The 21,632-nt window shown below is 41.6% G+C and overlaps 1 protein-coding gene across 2 annotated transcripts in view; it reads left to right on the top strand.

Annotated features, from left to right (window-relative positions):
• Nucleotides 1-21,632, top strand: part of dna2 (DNA replication helicase/nuclease 2) — a 130,552-nt gene that overhangs the window by 59,809 nt on the left and 49,111 nt on the right. For both annotated transcript variants that reach the window (XM_043712247.2, XM_087999146.1), the window contains exons 10-11: nucleotides 9,940-10,134; nucleotides 13,352-13,582. In XM_043712247.2, the coding sequence (XP_043568182.2) occupies nucleotides 9,940-10,134; nucleotides 13,352-13,582 (426 nt within the window). The remainder of the gene's footprint in view (nucleotides 1-9,939; nucleotides 10,135-13,351; nucleotides 13,583-21,632) is intronic.

Here is a 21,632-nt window from a genome sequence, read left to right as displayed (position 1 = left end):
ATACCCATCCAAATGCCTTGTAAAGTTGCAATTGTACCAGCCTCATTCCATTGGCAGCTCATTCCATACCCATGCCACCCTCTGTGTGAAAATGTTGCCCCTTAGATCTCTTTATATCTTTCCCCTCTCACCCTAAACCTATGCTGTCTAGTTCTGGACTCTTCCCCCCCCCCCCCCCCCCCCCCAGGGCAAAGACTTTGTCTATTTACCCTATCCATGTCCCTCATAATTTTGTAAACCTCAAGAAGGTCACTCTTCAGTCTCCGACGCTCCAGGGAAAACAGCCCCAGCCTGTTCAGCCTTTCCATGATTGTATTCCTTGCAATTTTTGGAAAATATCCCATTAATGAATAATGGCAAACGTTTAAGAAATAGTTAATGACTCCTGGAAATGATATATCCCAATGAAGAACTCTGGGAAGGGGATAAACCAACTGTGGGTAACAAAAGACTTAAGGATGATATCAAATTGAAAGAGGGATAAAAATGTGGCAATTATTGGTGGTAACCAAAGATTTGAGCAAGTTTTACAGTCAATAAAAATGTCATAAAAATCCTTCTGATTTACTAAATCTATGGAAGGAAATCTGCCGTCCTTACCTGGTCTTGCCTACATGTGCCTCCAGACCTACAACAATGTGGTTGACTGTTAATTGCCCTCTTAGCAATTTGAGATGGGCAATAAATGTTGGCCTAACCAGTATGAATGTTTATTTTTAAAAATGAGGATAAACTATGAAATAAGATAAAAGTAGATAGTAAGAGCATATATATTGTGTGTGTGTGTGTGTGTGTGTGTGTGTGTGTGTGTGTGTGTGTGTGTGTGTGTGTGTGTGTGTGTGTGTGCGTGCATGCATGCGCATTTGTATATCCCTTAGAGAAGAAGGCTGGGGAAATGATAGAGGAGTTGATTCAAGACTTTAATTGTATTCCAAAATTCAAAGTGCAAAAGGTGAGGAGGAAATAAATACAGATATTGGATGCACTGGTAGTATTCCTTAGATTCTATAGAAGTCCCAGAGGATTGAAAAGCTGCCAATGTAATAGCCCTGTTCAGAAAAAATGAGACAATAAACACATAACTTTAGGACAATTAACATCTGTAATTGGGAAAATGTTAGTCTATTTATAAAGGATGTCAATGGAGCATTTAGACATGCATAATATAATAGGCAAAGTCAGCATGGTTTCACAGAGAGAAAATTATTGGAGAGTTTTATAATTCTTTGAGGTTGCAGAAAGCAGAATAGATAAAAAAGAACGATTAGAAGTAACATGTTTGGATTTCCAAAAGGCATTTGATCAGGCACTGCACATTAAACTACGTAAAACAATAAGATGTTGTGATGTTAGGGGTAGTGTATTAGCATGCATGGATTGGTTAACAAGTAGAAGACAAAATTGGGATTTCCAGGATGGCAACCTGTAACTAGAGGAGTGCCACATTGATCACTGTTGGGGCCACAGTGACTGGGATGAGTGGGAAGGCAACAGTGAGGGTGACAGAGTCAGCAGAGAAATAGATAGCTTAAGTGAGCGGCCAAAAACTTGGCAGATGAAATATAATATTGGTAATATGATTATGCACTGTGGCAGGAAGAATAGAAGGAGGTAAATAATTTTTAATGGAGAAAGCTGCAAGACAGAGGGATTGGAAGTCCTCATGCATAAATCACAAATTAGTATACAGTTCAGCAGGTAATAGAGAAGGCAGATGGAATGTTGGCCTTTATTCCAAAGAGAATTGAATAAAATGGATAAATCTTTCTAAAACTATACAAGGCACCAGATGGACCACACCTGGAATCCAGAGAACCATTTTGGCCCCCTTGTCCAAAGTAAGATAGATACACTGGATTTGGAAGCAGTTCATAGGAGGTTTACTCCTTTTAATTATGGGAATGGAAAGCTTTTCATATGCAAAAAAGGTATTCAACAGACAAAATGACCTTACTGAATCATACAAGATTCTTAGGCGCCTTGATAAGTTGGATGCCGAGAGGCATGTTTCCCATTGTGGGAGAGACTAAGACATAATTTCATTATAAGGGAATGCCCATTTAAGACTGAGATAAGGAGAAATTTCTTCAGAGGTTAGTGAATCTGTGATTCTTTACTGCCGAGAGCAGTCAGGTCCGATTTTATTTTTAAATTATTAGTGAGGAAATTGAGGGTTATGGGGATAAGGTAGGAAAGTGGGAGATGAGAATTATCTAATTAGCCATGATCTCATTGAATGATGGAGTAAACTTGATGATTCAAATGACCTACTTAAATTTCTACTTTTTATCGTCTTAGCTTCTGTTTTATCCATTTGCCCAGTTTACTGTAGATGGTCTGTCTTATCAGCAACTGTCTTCGCCAAACACACTGTTGAACTTAATTGTATTAAGATCACTGTATGACAGATATTCACATGATGTGAACTAAATCTAGATCATTACTATAGCTACTATGGTATATCCTCCTCTTGATTCTCAGACGTGTTGCAGAAGAACTTAAATTTGGCCAAGAAATTCACAGGTTTACTGACATGTTTTACTTGTCCAAATTTATAAGAAAGTATGAATCCTCCTATTAAAACCACCGTGTTTGCTATGTATATGTTTATTCACTGCATTCTACAAGCTACCACTTCACATCTGTTACCAGGATGCCTAATCATTATTATATCCCCTTATTAATGAGAATTCATTTTTACCACTAAGTGCACGGAAAGTACGGCATGTCCAAGGAACCCTGGATGTCAATGGATATCGAGAGTTTGAATAAGAAAAAGAAGCAAGCATATGTTAGGTACAGAGCATGACAAAAATGGGAGGCCCTTCAGGAATATAGTGTAAGTAGGGAAGTGTTTCAAAATGCAATTAGGAGAGCAAAAATGGCCAGATAGGATTAATGGAAAACCTCAAGTCATTTTATAAGTATGTTAAGAGCAAGAAGACTACCAGGCAAAGAGATGCATGTATTAGAGATCAAAGGAGTTATCTGTGCATGGAGCCAAAGGATGTTGTTGAGGTTTTGAATGAATATTTCTCATCTGTATTCACAACGGAGCATATTATATCCATCAGAGTTCTGAGGGAGGTGGCTGAGGAAATAGCGGAGGCGTTGGTTGAGATCTTTCAAAAGTCACTGGAGTCAGGGAAAGTCCCAGATGATTGGAAGATCGCTGTTGTAACCTCCTTGTTCAAGAAGGGATCAAGGCAAAAGATGGAAAATTATAGGCCAATTAGCCTAACCTCGGTTGTTGGTAAAATTCTAGAATCCATCATTAAGGATGAGGTTTCTAAATTCTTGGAAGAGCAGGGTCGGATTAGAACAAGTCAACATGGATTTAGTAAGGGGAGGTCGTGCCTGACAAACCTGTTGGAGTTCTTTGAAGAAGTGACAAGTAGGTTAGACCGGGGAAACCCAGTGGATGTGGTCTACCTAGACTTCCAAAAGGCCTTTGATAAGCTGCCACACGGGAGGCTGCTGAGAAAGGTGAGGGCCCATGGTGTTTGAGGTGAGCTACTGGTATGGATTGAGGATTGGCTGTCTGACAGAAGGCAGAGAGTTGGGATAAAAGGTTCTTTTTCGGAACGGCAGCCGGTGACAAGCGGTGTCCCGCAGGGTTCAGTGTTGGGGCCGCAGCTGTTCACATTATATATTAATGATCTGGATGAAGGGACTGGGGGCATTCCAGCGAAGTTTGCCGATGATACAAAGTTAGGTGGACAGGCAGGTAGTACTGAGGAAGCGGGGAGGCTGCAGAAGGATCTAGACAGTTTGGAGGAGTGGTCCAGGAAATGGCTGATGGAATTCAATGTGAGCAAATGCGAGGTCTTGCACTTTGGAAAAAAGAATAGAAGCATGGATTACTTTCTAAACGGTGAGAAAATTCGTAAAGCCGAAGTACAGAGGGATCTGGGAGTGCTAGTTGAGGATTCTCTAAAGGTAAACATGCAGGTTGAGTCCGTGATTAAGAAAGCGAATGCAATGTTGTCAGTTATCTCAAGAGGGTTGGAATATAAAAGCACTGTTGTGCTACTGAGACTTTATAAAGCTCTGGATAGGCCCCATTTGGAGTACTGTGTCCAGTTTTGGTCCCCACACCTCAGGAAGGACATACTGGCACTGGAGCGTGTCCAGCGGAGATTCACACGGATGATCCCTGGAATGGTAGGTCTAACATATGAGGAACAGCTGAGGATCCTGGGATTGTATTCATTGGAGTTTAGAAAATTAAGGGGAGATCTAATAGAAACTTACAAGATAATAATACATGGCTTGGAGAGGGTGGACGCTAGGAAATTGTTTCCGTTAGGTGAGGAGACTAGGACTAGGAATTAAAGGGGGTAAATTCAGAACAGAAATGCGGAGACATTTCTTCAGCCAGAGAGTGGTGGGCCTGTGGAATTCATTGCCACAGAGTGCAGTGGAGGCTGGGACGCTAAATGTCTTCAGGGCAGAAATTGATAAATTCTTGATGTCACAAGGAATTAAGGGCTGCGTGGAGAATGCGGGTAAGTGGAGTTGAAATGCCCATCAGCCATGATTGAATGGCGGAGTGGACTCGATGGGCCGAATGGCCTTACTTCCGCTCCTATGTCTTATGGTCTTATCACTATTGAGATTTCATTCTTAATCATCACAATGTAGCTGGAGATTTCATTTGGGATGGTAAGGTTCTAAAGCATGTTCAAATTAATAAGTAGCAGGAGGTGATGGATGTTTTAACGGACATAAAGGTACATATATCCTTGGGGCTTGATGAAATATTTTCCAGGCTGCTATGAGAGGCAAAGGAGATTGCTGGGGTCTGAGAGGAGAAATTTGATACTTTGCTTGGCACTGGTGAAGTGCCAGATGACTGGAAGTTCCTTTGTTCAAGAAAGGCAGCAGAATAGGTTTACAGACCAGTTAGTCAGACATCAGTGGTAGGGGAATTGTTGGAAAAATATTCTGAGGGGCATGATTAATCAACACTTGGAAGGGAAGGGATTTATCAGGGATAGTCAGCAGTGGTTTGTTGGAGGGGGATTCTGTGAGACTAAGTTGAGTTTTTTTGAAAGGGTGACTGAAAATGTTAAGGGTAGTGCAGTTGATGTGGTTTAGTTGGACTTCAGTAAGGCTCTTGACAAGGTCCCACATGGAAGGCTGTCTACAAGGTCAGAGCCCTTGGGATCTGAGGCAAGTTGACAAACTGGATCCATAATTAGCTGACAAATGAGAGGCACAAGTTGTTGGTGGAGGTTTTTTTTAATTGGAAGCCTGTGACCAGCAGTGTGCCACAGGGATTGATGCTGGGATCCTTGCTGTTTGTTATGTACATTAATATCTTGGATGTGAAAGAAGGTATAATTAGTAAGTTTGTAGATGGTGCAAAAACGTGGCTGTGGTGGAAGTCTGATATTGATCAGCTGATAAATTGGACAGAGCAATGACAGGTGGGGATTTATTCCTGATAAGTGTGAAGTGATGCATTTTGAGAGGTCTAATACGGGAAGGGTTTACTGTATGAATGGTAGGTCCCAAAGAGGTACGGAGGAATAAAGGGACTTTGAAGGGAAGTCCACATTTGATGCTGGGATCCTTGCTGTTTGTTATGTACATTAATATCTTGGATGTGAAAGAAGGTATAATTAGTAAGTTTGTAGTGCAAAAATAGTGCAGGATAGGCACATCCCTTTGAAAACAAAGAGATAAGAAAGGCAAGATTCGTTATCAGTGGATGACAGGAAAAATCGTGAGACTAGCCAAGAGGAAAAGGGAAGTGTACATAAAGTTCAGGCAGCTAAGAACAGAACAGGCTTTGGAGGAATATCGGGAGAGTAGGACCATTCTTAAACGAGGAATCAAGCAGGCTAAAAGGGGTCATGAAATAACTTTAGTGAGTAGAATTAAGGAGAATTCCAAGACCTTTTATTCACACATAAGAGGGAAGAGGGTAACTAGAGAAAGGGTCGGTCCACTAATGGATAAGGTAGGAAGATTGTGTGTCGAACCTGAGAAAATGGTTGAGATTTTGAATGAGTACTTTGCATCATTGTTCACTGAGGAGAGGGACATGATGAATGTTGAGATTAGAGATAGAAGTTTGTTTACTCTGGATCACGCTGATATAAGGAGGGAAGATGTGTTGGGTAGGCTAACGGATATTAAGGTGGACAAATCCTCAGGTCAGGATGGGATCTATCTCAGGTTGTTGAGGGAGTCGAGAGAAGAGATAGCTGGAGTCCTGGCAGATATCTTTGTGGCATCCTTAAATACAGGTGAGGTGCCAGAGGACTGCAGGTTTGCGAATGTTGTCCCCTGTACTAGAAGGGGAGTAGGGATATTCCGGGTAATTACAGACCAGTGAGGCTGATGTCAGTGATGGGAAGGTTGCTAGAGAGGGTACTGAGGGATAGGATCTATTTATATTTAGAAAATAATGGGCTTATCAGTGATAGGCAACATGGTTTTGTGCGGGGGAGATCGTGCCTTACCAAATTTAATAGAGTTCTTTGAGGAAGTGACCAAATTGATAGATGAAGGAAGAGCTGTTGATGTCATATACATGGACTTTAGTAAGGCGTTTGATAGTGTTCCCCATGGTAAGTTAATGGAGAAAGTGAAGTCACATAGTGTGCAGGGTGTTCTAGCTAGGTGGATAAAGAACTGGTTGAGCAACCGGAGACAGAGAGTAGTAGTTGAAGGGAGTTTCTCGAAATGGAGAGAGTGACCAGTGGTGTTCCACAGGGATCAGTGCTGGGGCCACTGTGTTGTTTGGGATATGCATAAATGATCTGGAAGAGGGCATTGGTGGACTGATCAAGTTTGCAGATGACATGAAGACTGGTGGAGTAGCAGAAAGCATGGGGACTGTCGAAGAATACAAGAGAATATAGATAGACTGGAGAGTTGGGAGGAGAAGTGGCAGATGGAGTTCAACCCGGGCAAATGTGAGGTGATGCATTTTGGAAGGTCTAATTCTAGAGTGAACTATACAGTAAATGGAAGAGCCTTGGAAAAAGTTGATGGGCAGAGAGATCTGGGAGTTCAGGTCCATTGTACCCTGAAGGTAGTTGCACAGGTGGATAGAGTGGTCGAGAAGGCATATAGTATGCTTGTCTTCATCGGACAGGGTATTGAGTATAAGAACTGACAGGTCCTGTTAAGATTGTTACAAGACTTTGGTTCGGGCGCATTTAGAATAGCATGTACAGTTCTGGTCGCCACATTACCAAATTGATGTGGACGCTTTGGAGAGGGTGCAGAGAAGGTTTACAAGGATGTATGGAAGGTGCTAGCTATGAAGGGAGGTTGAGTAGGTTAGGATTGTTTACATTAGAAAAAAGGAGACAGTGAGGGGAGGTGTGGGAGCTAATTGAGGTTTACAAAATCATGAAGGGTATAGACAGGGTGGATAGATATAAGCTTTTTCCCAGGGTGAGGGATTCAATAACAAGAGGTCACGTGTTCAAGGTAAGAGGAGAAAAGTTGAAGGGAGTACACATGGAAAGTACTTTACACAGAGGGTGGCAGGTGCCTGGAATGCGTTGCCAGCAGAGATAGTACAGGCAGGCACGGTAGATTCATTTAAGGTGCGTCTGGACAGATGCATGAGTAGGTGGGGAGCAGAGGGATACAGATGCTTAGGAAATGGGCGATAGGTTTAGACAGTGGATTTGGATAGGCACAGACTTGGAGAGCTGAAGGGTCTGTTCCTGGGCTGTAAATTTTCTTTATTCTTCTATTTTGTTCTTTGACCTTGGTGTCAAGTACATAGATTCCTGAAAGTGTCAGTACAGATGAAGACAGGGTGGTGAAGGCATACGGGATGCTTGCCTTCCTTAACCACTTATATAATGTAGGAGCAGGGAGGACTTGTTGCAACTTTATAGAGCATTGGTTAGGCCATATTCTGTGCATTTCTGGTCATCACACTATTGAAAGGATGTGATTGGATTGGAAAGGGTGCGGAGGCGATTCACTGAGATGCTGCCTGGTATGGAATGTCTGTTAGGAGGAGAGACTGGATAGTGGCTTGGTTTGTTTTTCCTGGAGCAGAGGAGGCTGAGTGGAATCTGATTGAGGTACAGTTGGTTCTAGTGTATCGTGTGTGTTTCTTCAACACGAATTGGCTTTAATGCGATTGAGGAATTTAGACTGTTATTTGTAGAATGCAAACTTTCCTTATCTGTATTGATTAAATTGTGATTCTGGCCCCATTAGTTTAAATGATGTTCGCAAGGTTTGTAGCTCAGGTTGAGGTTTAGGGTGTAGGTTTGCTCGCTGAGCTGTAGGTTTGATATCCAGACGTTTCATTACCTGGCTCGGTAACATCATCGGTGGTGAACTCCAAGTGAAGCGAAGCTGTTGTCTCCTGCTTTCTATTTATATCTTTCTCCTGAATGGGGTTCCTGGGGTTTGTGGTGATGTCATTTCCTGTTAGTTTTTCAACCCCTCAGAAAACGAACAGGAAATGACATCACCACAAACCCCAGGAAACCCATCCAGGAGAAAGATATAAATAGAAAGCAGGAGACAACAGCTTCGCTTCACTTGGAGGTCGCCACTGATGATGTTACCGAGCCAGGTAATGAAACGTCTGGATATCAAAACTACAGCTCAGTGAGCAAACCTACACCCTTTAAATGATGTGGCTATTGCACAATTTTCTTATAACGTGAGATTGCACGAGAACGGAACCATCAGCCATGATGCGGAGGTACTGGGGTGGACAAAGTCAAAAATCTCTCAACTCCAGGTTATATTCCAACAGGTTTATTTGGAAGTACAAGGTTTTGGAGCGCTGCTCCTTCGTCAGGTAGCTAGTGGGGCAGGGTCATAAGTGGTGTGTCCTATGATCCTGCTCCACGAGCTATCTGATGAAGGAGCACGCTTCGAAAGCTTGTACTTCCAAATAAACCTGTTGGACTATAACCTGACATTGTGATTTTTAGAGTAATATCAGAACAGACTGTATACCTAATTATGAGAAGCATAGAGTAGACTGTGAGAGTCTTTTCTCCATGGCAGAAGAGTCTAAGACCAGAGGGAATAAGTTGAATATTTGGACTAAGTGGTTTAGTGGGGATCTGAGTGAACGTTTTTCACCCCAAGTTTAGTGGAAATGCGGAATGTGCTGCCTGAAGGTGGAGGCAGGTATGCTTGCAACATTTTAAGGAGCATCTAGATGAATACTTAAAATGAATTTCTCTCTCCTGTAATAGTGGGGCCTAAAGCACAACTTCTGATTGTTACTGTACACTTCAGTTCAATCTTCAACTGTTGCTTACACTACCTTTTTTGCTTTAGCCTTACAACAAACTTACTAACTTTAATTCGCTGTGATTGCCCTACTTATTCTTGTAACAAAGAAACATCGTTCCAGCCTGGTGCCAGTGTTCCATGAAATGGAAGCCCTCTTTCCTATGCTAGTTCTTCAACGACAAAGTCACTTCCCTAATTTGATTATCTATGACTTAGGTATTCAAATTTTATGGTGGTATGAACCAGGCTGACTCCTGTATCCTTATTCCCAAGCAGAAGTGCTCATGTCTGATTCCACATCACCAAGGAATCAAATTTATGTTGTAAAGCTATGAAATTTCAAATGTAGTAGGTGAACTGCATACTGAAGGGCAGAAAGGTGAAATGACCAGAAAATATAGAAGCACAAGTATGTCATTTGGCCTTTAGAACCTCTCCACCATTCAATTCGATCATGGCTGATCTGATAATCTTCAACCCCACCCTTGTTTTCCTTTACCCTGTGATTTCCTTGCTGGTTTAAAGATCTGTCTCTCAGCCTTGGATATACAGTACTTAACCCAGCTTCCACATCCCTCTTTGGTAAAGAATTCCCCAGATTTATTACTTCTGAGAGAAGAAATTCCTCTGTGAATATGATGAGATTGTAAATTGGATATTGTACTCTGATGGATTAAGCTGTTCTGTTTTCTACAGGGCAGTGGAGCAGGATTTGGAGGACAATTCTGTACCTGCAGATGTGAAACCAATTCTGCAGCAAGATACTGAGCACTTGAAACTTGTACACTTGCAATACTTCCGGCTCTGGTACTTGCTGTGTGTTCTGGAGACACAAGCGGTCGATAAGAAGGGAGTACTAAGAAACATTTGGCTGCGCTCTGCAGAGGAAAGGTGAGAAAGAATCCACAATATCCAAGAACCTTGTGATGTGAAGTGTCTTTGTGTGGGCTGCTGGTGGGTGTAGAACTTAGTGGCCAGATGTGATGGCTTTAGTGTTTGGTGTGTGAGGTGGAGCTTGGTGGATGACCTTCACAGGCTGATGCAGGAGGGGATTTATGGAAATCAGATTTCAGTTTATCCAGAATTCCAAAGTTTGGAACAATTAGGGTTTTCCTGTGGTTTGTGTTTGATTTAGGACTGCATATCTGGTATAGAGTCAGTGTTGCAAACAGAAACCAAAACAGAAATTGCTAGAAAAACTCAGCAGTTTCAAGTTCTGAACTCAATTCAACTTGTGAAGAACGATCACTGAACCCAAAATGTTAACTCTGCTGTCTCTTCACAGATTCTGCCAAACCTGATGAGTGTTTCCAGCAATTTTGTTTTGTTTCGATTTCCTGCATCTGCAGTTCTTTGATTTATTTATAATTAGAAATGGTGAATTTTCAATGACTTGCCGGTCACCACTTCTGAGAATCTTTAGGTCTCAATTTATTTACTGAAGATCTAGAATGTTGCTGATTATATTCTTTATTTTATATATTCTACACCTGATCATAATGTTCAAGATTTAATGTTTAAGCTACTGCATTTCGCTTCAAAATGATTAGCTTTTTATCTGAATCTTGGTAGGTGTCATATTCTTTCAGATGTTTGCTTTGTTCCAGTAAGTGGATCTCCACTCCAGTGATCCAGATTACACCTTAAACTGCTGAGTACTGTGTCTAGATAAGTGATGTCAAGTCCCCAGGACTGAAACACCACGTCTTGCTGGAGATGTTTTCAATATTGATCTCTGATGTATGTATTGTCCAAATGGTTATTCGTCAGTTGAACAATGTGCCAAATTCAAGCATCCCTGAACCTGGTATTCGATTTGGCTGTTGATCAGGATCCCTGGTCAATTTTTCTTCTCACCAGAGAAAACTGTTGCATTGTTGAAAATGAGAACTTTGAGTTTTGAGTGTCAGTATTGAGAAGGCTTTGGGTGAGATTCTCCATTTGTTTTGTAATAGCAGTACAGAGGTTCATCCCAAAGAAAAGAAAGGTTATCCGGGACAGGGGGGTGGTGGAATTAGACAGCCATGGCTGACAAAATGAAGTCAGGAAATGTATCATAGAAAAAGAGAGAGCCTATAAAGTGGCCAAGAGCATTGGGAAGACTATAAAAACAAACAGAGGATGACAAAGAGAGAAATAAGGAAGGGGAGGGTCAAATATGAAGGTAAGCTAGCCAGTAATATTAGAAATGATAGTAAAAGTTCCTTTCAATACGTAAGAAACAAATGAGAGGCAAAAGTAGAAATTGGGCCACTCCAAATTGATGCAGGAAGGCTAGTGATGGGAGATAAGGAAATGGCTGAAGAACTTAATAAATACTTTGTATCAGTCTTCACAGTGGAAGACATGAGTAATATCCCATCAATTAAGGAGAGTCCAGGAGCAGAGTTGAGTATGGTAGCCATTACAAAAGAGACAGTGCTGGAAAAGCTAAAAGGTCTAAAAATTGATAAATCTCTTGGCCTGGATGGGCCACATCCTAGAGTTCTGAGGGAGGTGGCTGAGGAAATAGCGGAGACGTTGGTTGTAATCTTTCAAAAATGACTGGAGTCAGGGGAAGTCCCAGATGATTGGAAAATCTGTTGTAACCTCCTTGTTCAAGAAAGGATCAAGACAAAAGATGGAAAATTATAGGCCGATTAGCCTAACCTCAGTTAAGTAAAATTCTAGAATCCATTGTTAAGGATGAGATTTCTAAATTCTTGGAAGTGGATCAGATTAGAACAAGTCAGCATGGATTTAGTAAGGGAAGGTCGTGCCTGCCAAACCTGTTAGAATTCTTTGAAGATGTAACAAGTAGGTTAGACCAGGGAAACCCAGTGGATGTTATCTACTTAGACTTCCAAAAGGCCTTTGATAAAGTGCCTCACGGGAGGCTGCTGAGTAAGTTGAGGGCCCATCGTGTTTGAGGTGAGCTACTGGTATGGATTGAGGATTGGTTGTCTGACAGAAGGCAGAGAGTTGGGATAAAAGGTTCTTTTTCGGAATGGCAGCTAATGAACAGTGGTGTCCCGCAGAGTTTGGTGTTGGGGCCGCAGCTGTTCACTGTATATATTAATGATCTGGATGAAGGGAGTGGGGGGCATTCTGGCAAAGTTTGCCGATGATATGAAGTTAGGCGGACAGGCAGGTAGTTCTGAGGAGGTGGGGAAACTGCAGAAAGATTTAGACAGTTTAGCAGAGTGGTCCAAGAAATGGCTGATGAAATTCAACGTGAGCAAATGGGAGGTCTTGCACTTTGGAATAAAGAACACAGGCGTGGACTATTTTCTAATCGGTGAGAAAATTCATAAAGCCAAATTACAAAGGGATCTTGGGAGTGCTGGTGCAAGATTTTCTAAAGGTTGACTTGCAGGTTGAGTCTGTGGTTAAGAAAACAAATGTAATGTCATTTATTTCGAGGGTTGGAATGTAAAAGCAGTAGTATGCTACTGAGACTTTATAAAGCTCTGGTTAGGCCCCATTTAGAATACTGTGTCCAGTTTTGGGCCCCACACCACAGGAAGGACATACTAGTTCTGGAGCGCGTCCAGCGGAGATTCACACGGATGATCCCTGGAATTGTAGGCCTAACATACGATGAACGGCTGAGGATACTGGGATTGTATTCATTAGAGTTTAGAAGGTTGAGGGGAGATCTAATAGAAACTTGCAAGATAATGCATGGCTTAGAAAGGGTGGACACTGGGAATTTGTTTCCATTAGGTGGGGAGACTAGGACCTGTGGACACAGCCTTCGAGGGGGTCAATTTAGAATGGAAATGAGGCGACATTTCTTCAGCCAGAGAGTGGTGGGCCTGTGGAATCCATTGCCATGGAGAGCAGTGGAGGTCGGGGCATTAAATGTCTACAAAGCAGAGATTGATAAATTCTTGAAATCACAAGGAATTAAGGGATACGGGGAGAGTGTGGGTAAGTGGAGTTGAAATGCCCATCAGCCATGATTGAATGGCGGAGCGGACGCTATCGGCTGAATGGCCTTACTTCCACTCCTATGTCTTATGGTTTTATGGTCTTTTTTTATGAGAGAATTTTCCAAGTATGAGAAGAACAGTATACTGTCTTGACATTGTTTAATGTTTGTGCTTGGATTATTTTATTTCAATAGGGAACTGCAGGGATGCTGTGTTGCTAACCTTGTGCGCAGTGATTGCATCCAGACCATTGCTGATGGACAGTATGAGCACAAATTCACACGGAGAGCTGGGTCAATATCGAAAACTACGCTAATGGTTGGAGACAGAGTGGTTGTCAGTGGTCAGAAGAAAATGCTGCTTGCTGTCTCTTCTGGATATGTCACTGATGTCTGCTCATTCCAGATCACATGTATATTAGATCGGTAAGGGATCCATTCATGTCAGGATTCTGTTAGAAGTACTAAACCTGAAGTCCAATAGGAGAACTTTGACTGGGATTTATCACTTCTGGGATTTTATGGTATGTCGTTTTGTGTAGGGAATCAGTCTGTAGAAACCAACTAGAAAAGCAAATGTAAAAATATAGTGCTTCATATAACTACAATACAACACTACTCGAGACAGCAACTGATTGCCTTGCGAGATTATTTCAGGTGACCGTTTGTTGTCAATTGCAATGCTGTGGATCTAATTTTACATGTAGACCAGACCAGACCAGTTAAGAACATAACACAAGAAATGGATGCAGGAGTGGTCTATTCAAACTCTCAAGCCTGTCTGGACATGATTTAAAATGTTGCCTGTTCTTCTCCTCCTTTCATCCCAGGAGCAATCTGGTGAATCTGTTTTGAACTGCTTCTAATGCCAGTTTTTTTTTCTTTTTAATTATGAGGACCAGAACAGTACACAACTCCAGTCCTCACCTGTGCATTTGTAACAAACTTATCTACTTCAACCCCTTCAACAATAAAACCCAAAATTCCATTTGCTGCCTTAATTACTTGCTGCACCTACATGCTAATGTTTTGTGTTACACGTACAAGAATGCTCACAAACTCCTGTGATGCACTTTTTGGGAGTCTCTATCCATGTAAATAATGGTCTGATTTATGATTCTTCTAAAGTGCAGAAGTTCACACTTTCCTCCATTGAACTCCATCTGCTAAATTTAAGATGACTCACTCAACCTATCTATATCATCTTGCAGATTCCTTATGTCCTCACTGCAACATGCCATCTAAAAGTGACAGGTTTTCTTCCCTAAAAGTGAATCAGATTTTTGTTTTGCAACTATTGATGATATTTGTTGTGTCACTGTTAGGGAGACACGCTTTTAATTCCAGATTTAATTATTTGGATTGGTTAAGTTTGAGCCCATGTGCCCAGATTTGGCCTCTGGAATTGTCCAGTGACTTGCGGTTGCAACAGCTACATTATGGAAAGTTGTCCAGGTATATCTTGTGCACAAAAAGCAGCTTCACCCTGGTCAATTACCACTTCATTATAGAATCTGAGAATTGTTACAGTGAAGGAGGCAGCCATTTGGTCCACTGCATCTATTGGTCCTCCAAAGGAGCTAATCACCCATTGTCACTACCTTGCCTTTTCTCTGCAGGCCTGAAAATTTGTCCTTGTCAGATAATGATCCAGTTTCCTTTTGGCAACTACAATTAAATCTGTCTCCATCACATTTTCAGATACTTCACTCCAGATCATAACCATTGAGGGGAAAAGGTTACTTCAGATCACTATTTTTATTTTTGGCAATTATCTCAAATCTGAACACTTTGCTTCTTGATCAGTTCCTTCTATCAACCCTGTCCAAGCCATAATGAAATTAAATACTCCTATTATATCTCCTTCCAACCTCTAAGAGAAGAGTCACAATTTCTCCAATCTTCATGCACTGCCAGCTCATCATGGAACAATTCTTATGAATTGTTTCAGGATCCTCTTGAAGTCTCATCCTGTCTGAAGTGTTGTTTCCAGAACTGAATCTACTATTCCAGTTGAGGCTGAATCAGCATTTAAAAGATATTTGACATAAGCATGAAAAGAAGCACGTTATTATTCTTATTGATAAATCCAAGAATTCCTTGTGTTTTATTAACTGCTGTCTCTCAACCTACGCTGCCATTTTCAATGATTGTTGTGTGTGTATATATATATATATACCCAAGCCCCACTTCCTGTTTTAGAAATGGACCCATTTTGATTTGCCTTTCCGTGTCCTTCGTAAGAAGTGAAATGCTTCACATTTCATTGACACCTATGTGTCCATTCTGACCGTCTGTATGGGTTTGCATATATGTTAACTGCCACTGTCTTTTCATATTTCCTCTTACTTTTTTATATTAGCTTTTGTTATGACACGGAGGTGAACCTATCTGTTAATTAAACCAAACATCCAGAAAAGCTCACCTCGCCTCGTAGTCTATTAAAATCTGACTGAGAACTCCCAGATTCCACTATTTAAAGTAAATGTATTTTCTAACTCTAAAAGTGAAGATTAAACAAAAACTATTCACAAATCTAAGCCTCTTAACTGCTTTCTATCTGCATCCAATTCTAACAATATACTGTTCTAATAAGACACTTATTAAAATTACATCAACTTAATTTCAAGACCACACAGTTTCTGTTGTCTTCTGTGTCTTCACTCTTCTGGCTGCTGATTTCCCTGGATTGTCGTCTTTCTTCTTACTGTGAGTATGTTTCATGTGAAAAGGTACCTTTGATAGAGTGTTTCCTAATTTCTCTAAGAGCAAGATGGGCATTTAGTTCTCCAGGAGTTTTTCTCTCCTTACAGCAGTTGCTTGGTGACCAATTCTCAAAATGCCTGCATTTGTATACCCCCCCGCCAACATTGGATCGTCTCATTGGTTTGATGTTGACAAAACAATGCATTTAAATTCGATTAGGTTTTAGCATCCTGGGGCATCATTTAAAGTGGTTAAGTTTGAATTGTTGTCAAAACAGCAACGAAAACTCAGATTTCCACTTCATAGCCAAATGTTACATATTTTCAATTTTCTAGTATATTGTGGGACTCTCATCCAGCCATACACTGGTGCTTGTCAGCTCTCAGTTCAGAACAGCATTCTATGTTTCTTAAAGGTACAGTAAATGCCTTTGACTTCATAACATTTCTTCAAGTTGAGCTCCTGGCCCTCTATATTTATATAATAAAGCAAACCAGTGCAGATTTGCATCAGTATTTATTGTGGAAAAAGATATGGAAGATATAGACCGTAGGGAAATAGATGGTGACATCTTGCAAAATGTCCAGATTACAGAGTCTGAATGTCTTGAAACGGGTAAATGTGGCTAAATCCCCTGGACCTGATCAGGTGTACCCGAGAACTCTGTGGGAAGCTAGAGAAGTGATTGCTGGGCCTCTTGCTGAGATATTTGTATCATCAATAGTCACAGGTGAGGTGCCGGAAGACTGGAGGTTGGTTAACGTGGTGCCATTGTTTAAGAAGGGTGGTAAGGACAAGCCAGGGAACTATAGACCGGTGAGCCTCTCCTCTGTGGTGGGCAAGTTGTTGGAGGGAATCCTGAGGGACAGGATGTACATGTATTTGGAAAGGCAAGGACTGATTTGGGATAGTCAGCATGGCTTTGTGTGAGGGAAATCATGTCTCACAAACTTGATTGGGTTTTTTGAAGAAGTAGAGCAGTAGATGTGATCTATATGGACTTCAGTAAGGGGTTCGACAAGGTTCCCCATGGGAGACTGATTGGCAAGGTTTGATCTCATGGAATACGGGGAGAACTAGCCATTTGGGTACAGAACTAGCTCAAAGGTAGAAGACAGAGGGTGGTGGTGGAGGGTTGTTTTTCAGACTGGAGACCTGTGACCAGTGGAGTGCCACAAGGATCGGTGCTGGCTCCTCTACTTTTCGTCATTTACATAAATGATTTGGATACGAGCATAAGAGGTACAGTTAGTAAGTTTGCAGATGATACCAAAATTGGAGGTGTAGTGGACAGCAAAGAGGGTTACCTCAGAATCCAACAGGATCTTGATCAGATGGGCCAATGGGCTGAGAAGTGGCAGATGGAGTTTAATTCAGATAAATTCAGAGGTGCTGCATTTTGGGAAAGCAAATCTTAGCAGGACTTATACACTTAATGGTAAGGTCCTAGGGAGTGTTGCTGAACAAAGAGACCTTGGAGTGCAAGTTCATAGCTGCTTGAAAGTGGAGTCGCAGAGAGATAGGATAGTAAAGAAGGCGTTTGGTATGCTTTCCTTTATTGGTCAGAGTACGGAGTATCGGAGTTCGGAGGTCATGTTGCGGCTGTACAGGACATTGGTTAGGCCACTGTTGGAATATTGCGTGCAGTTCTGATCTCCTTCCTATTGGAAAGATGTTGTGAAACTTGAAAGGGTTCAGAAAAGATTTACAAGGATGTTGCCAAGGTTGGAGGATTTAAGCTATAGGAGAGACTGAACAGGCTGGGGCTGTTTTCCCTGGAGCTTCGGAGGCTGAGGGGTGACTTATAGGCATTTACAAAATGGAGGGGCATGGATAGGGTAAGTAGGCAAAGTCTTTTCCTTGGGGTCGGGGAGTCCAGAACTAGAGGTTTAGGGTGAGATGGGAAAGCTATAAAAGAGACCTAAGGGGCAACTTTTTCACCCAGAGGGTGGTACGTGTATGGAATGAGCTGCCAGAGGATGTGGTGGAGGCTGGTACAATTGCAACATTTAAGAATCGTTTGGATGGGTATATGAATAGGAAGGGTTTGGAGGGATATGAGCCGGGTGCTGGCAGGTGGGACTAGATTGGGTTGGGATATCTGGTCGGCATGGACGGGTTGAACCAAAAGATCTGTTCCCATGCTGTATGACTCTATGTGAAGCAAAACAGAAATTTCTGGTGACACGCAGCAGGTCTGACAGGATCTGTGAGGAGAAAGCAGTTAATGTTTCTAGTTCTGTAACTCCTCATGAGAACTGATAACAGCTAGGAAAAGCCAGGTATTTATGCTGAAGATGAGATTGGGGATGGTGGGGGTGAGGTGAATGGATTGGATAGATTAGATTAGATTCCCAACAAGTCCACACTGACCCTCCGAAGAGTAACCCACCCAGACCCATTTCCCTCTTACTAATGCACGTAACACTATCGTTAATTTAACGTGGCCAAATTCACCTGACCTGCACATCTTTGGACTGAGAGGAAACTGGAGCACCCGCAGGAAACCCACGCAGACATGGGGAGAATGTACAAACTCCACGCAGACAGTTGCCCGAGGCTGGAATCGAACCTGGGCCCTAGTGCTAACCACTGAGTCACTGTGCCGCCTGCTATGGATGGAGACAGAACCAAGAGAGAGGGATGAAAGGGATAGAGTCAGAGGGTGACACAGCATAGAAACAGACCCTTTAGTCCAACTAGTCCACGCTGACCGTGTTCCCAAACTGATCGAGCCTCACCTTGCCTGTGTTTAGTCCCTCTCCCTCCAAACCTTTCCGATTCATGTAGTTATGCAATGTCTTAACCATCGTAAGTGTGCCTGCACTTTCTCTGTCAGTTCAATCCACCCACTACTGTGTTTTAAAGAAAAAGTTGCCCTTCATGCCCCTTTTAAATCTTTTGCATCTCACCTTAAAAGTATGCCCCCTAGTTTTGAACACCCCCACCTTAGGGAATGATTTTTGTATTCAGCTTATCTATGCCCATCATAATTTTATAAATCTCTATAAGGTCACCCCTCAACCTCCTACACTTCAGCAAAAAAAGTCCCAGCCTCCTAGTCTATTTTTTAAAACTCAAACCCTCCATTCCCAGCAACATCTTTGGAAATCTTTTCTGAACTCTCTCCAGTTTAATAATATCCTTGCTATAATAGGGTGACCAGAACTGCATACAGTACTCCAAAAGGGACCTCACCAATGTTCTGTACAACCTCAAATTGACATTCCAGTTACTATACCCAAAGGTCTGAGCAGTGATGGCAAGTGTGCTAAATGCTGCCTTAACCAAGCTGCCTACCTGTGACACAAGTTTTAAAGAATTATGTACCCTGGGTCTCTCTTTTCCACAACACTATCCAGGATCCGACCGTTAATTGTATAAGACCTGCCCTTGTTTGTTTTACCAAAATGCGATACTAATGAATTTATCCAAATTGAACTCCATCTGCCACTTTTTAGCCAATTGAGCTAGATCTCTTTGTAATCTTAGATAGTATTCTTCACTAGCGATGTTTGGGAACATTTGTAGCTCAGGTTGATGATAAGTATGTAAGTTAGCTAGCTGAACTTGAAGATTTGTTTTCAAACGTTTTGTCACCATACTAGGTAACATCATTAGTGAGAGTATCCGGTGAAGTATTGGTGGTATGTCCCGCCTCTCTCATTATAGGTCTCGGTGTATTAAGGTGGGTGATGTCATTTCTGTTTTTTTTTGTTAGTTTTGCTGGTGGTATCTAATGGATCCTTTCGGTTCATTAGTCGCTATTTAAGTGTTTGTGGGCTATCAGGATGCCAAGGAGTCTGAGTTGTTTGGAAGTCATTTCTGATATGTCTTTGATGTAAGATAATGTGGCTGTAGTTTTTGGTTGCATTGTGTCTGTTTGTTTGGGTTTGTTTCTGAGGAATCGGCGGATTGTATTTATTGGGTACCCGTTTTTCTTGAAAATATTGCACAGGTATTTTTCTTCTGCTTTTTGTGGTTCGTGGATGCTGCACTGCGATGTAGCTTGTTAAAATAATGTCTTGATACAGCTCCGTTTGTTAGATACCATGCAAGAACTGTTTAAAAAAAAAACCCACTACATCTGGACAAATTAGCAGGAAACTAGCCCCCAGGATATATGAACACCAATTGGCCACCAAAAGACACGACCAACCATCAGTAGTTTCTGTACATACAGACAAAGGAGGAGACCACTTTGACTGGGACAACACCATCCTAGGACAGGCAAAATAAACACACACGAAAATTCTTAGTGGCAAGGCATTCTAACCAGAACTCCATCAATAAACACATTGATTTAGATCCTATTTACCTTCCCTTGTAAAAAAAAAGAAACGGAAATGACATCACCCACCTTAAGAAACCAAGACCTATGAATAGAAAGGCGGGATGTACCAGCAGCGCTTCACCGGAGACACTCATTGATGATGTTATGTAGTATGGTGATGAAACATCTGAAAACAAACCTTCAAGCTCAGCGCGCTAACTTACACTCAGCAACCTTCACGACCCACTATACCACCAATTTTGGTGTCATCTGTAAACTTATTAACTATGCCTGCTGTATTCTCATCCAAATCATTTGTATAAATGACAAACAAAAATGGACCCAGCAACTGATCCCTGTGGAACACCGCCAGTCACAGGCCTTCAGTTTGAAAAACGACCGTCCACCCCCACCCTCTGTCTCCTACTGTAAAACCAATTTTGCATCCAATTGGCAAGTTCACCCTGAATCCCATGTGATCTAACTTTGCTAATTAGTCAACCATGCTGAACCTTATCAAAGGCTTTACTAAATTCCAAGTTAACAAAGCCTACTGCTCTGCCCTCATCAATCCTTTTGGTTACTTCCACAAAAAATTGAATCACATTTGTGAGACACTATTTTCCTCATAGAAAACCATGCTGACTGTCCCTAATCATTCCTTGTCTCTCCAAATGCATGTAAATCCTATCTTTAAGAATCACTGCCAATGACTTACCCACCACTGTTTTTAGACTCTCCGGTCTGTAGCTCCCAGGCTTTTACTTACACCCTTTTTAAAATAAAGACTCAGCACTAGCCATCATCCAGTCCTCCAGCACCTCACCTGTGGTTACAGATGATACAGAAAAGATATTTCTAATAGGGGACCTCAAATTTCCTCCCTAACTTCACACAATGTTCTGGGACACACTTGATCAGATTTTGGAAATTTATCTAACTTTGTTTTCTAAGACCTCCAGCACTTACTCTTCTGTAATGTGAATTGTTTTCACGGAGGTCTCCAGCCTCCATTTCTTTCTTCAAATTATAATCTGACATGAAGTATTCGTTTAATTTTCTCTCCCTTTTCCTGAGGTTCAACACAAAGATGACCTCATTGATCTTTAAGGGACACTACTCTCTCTCTCTCTCTCTCTCTCTCTCTCGCTCTTCATATGTTTGTAGAATCTCCTTTAACCTTATCTGCCAAGAATGTACCCTCTTTGCCTTCCTGATTTCCGTCTTAAGAATGCCTCCAAACTCTCTCTACTCTTCAAGAAATTTGTTTGATCCCAGTTGTCTATATAGAATTTTTTTTTTATTCTTGACTAGAATCTCAATACCTTTATTCATTCTTTGTTCCATAAGCAGATCGCTATCTGCTAAATGTTCATGTCTTGATGCCTGACTCATTTCATTCCCAAGAACCAGATCTGACAGTGACTCCTTTTCATTGGGTTAGCAACATACTGGTGTAGGAAATTCTTCAGAAAACAGTCTAGGAACTGTTGCTCC

The sequence above is a fragment of the Chiloscyllium plagiosum genome, unplaced genomic scaffold (assembly GCF_037043375.1).
Source record: "Chiloscyllium plagiosum isolate Xiang-an unplaced genomic scaffold, Cpla_swu_hap1 HiC_scaffold_22, whole genome shotgun sequence".
In the NCBI taxonomy this organism is placed as follows: Eukaryota; Metazoa; Chordata; class Chondrichthyes; order Orectolobiformes; family Hemiscylliidae; genus Chiloscyllium; species Chiloscyllium plagiosum.
The sequence above is the reverse complement of the archived record's forward strand: the minus strand, read 5'-3'. Positions and strand labels throughout refer to the sequence as shown.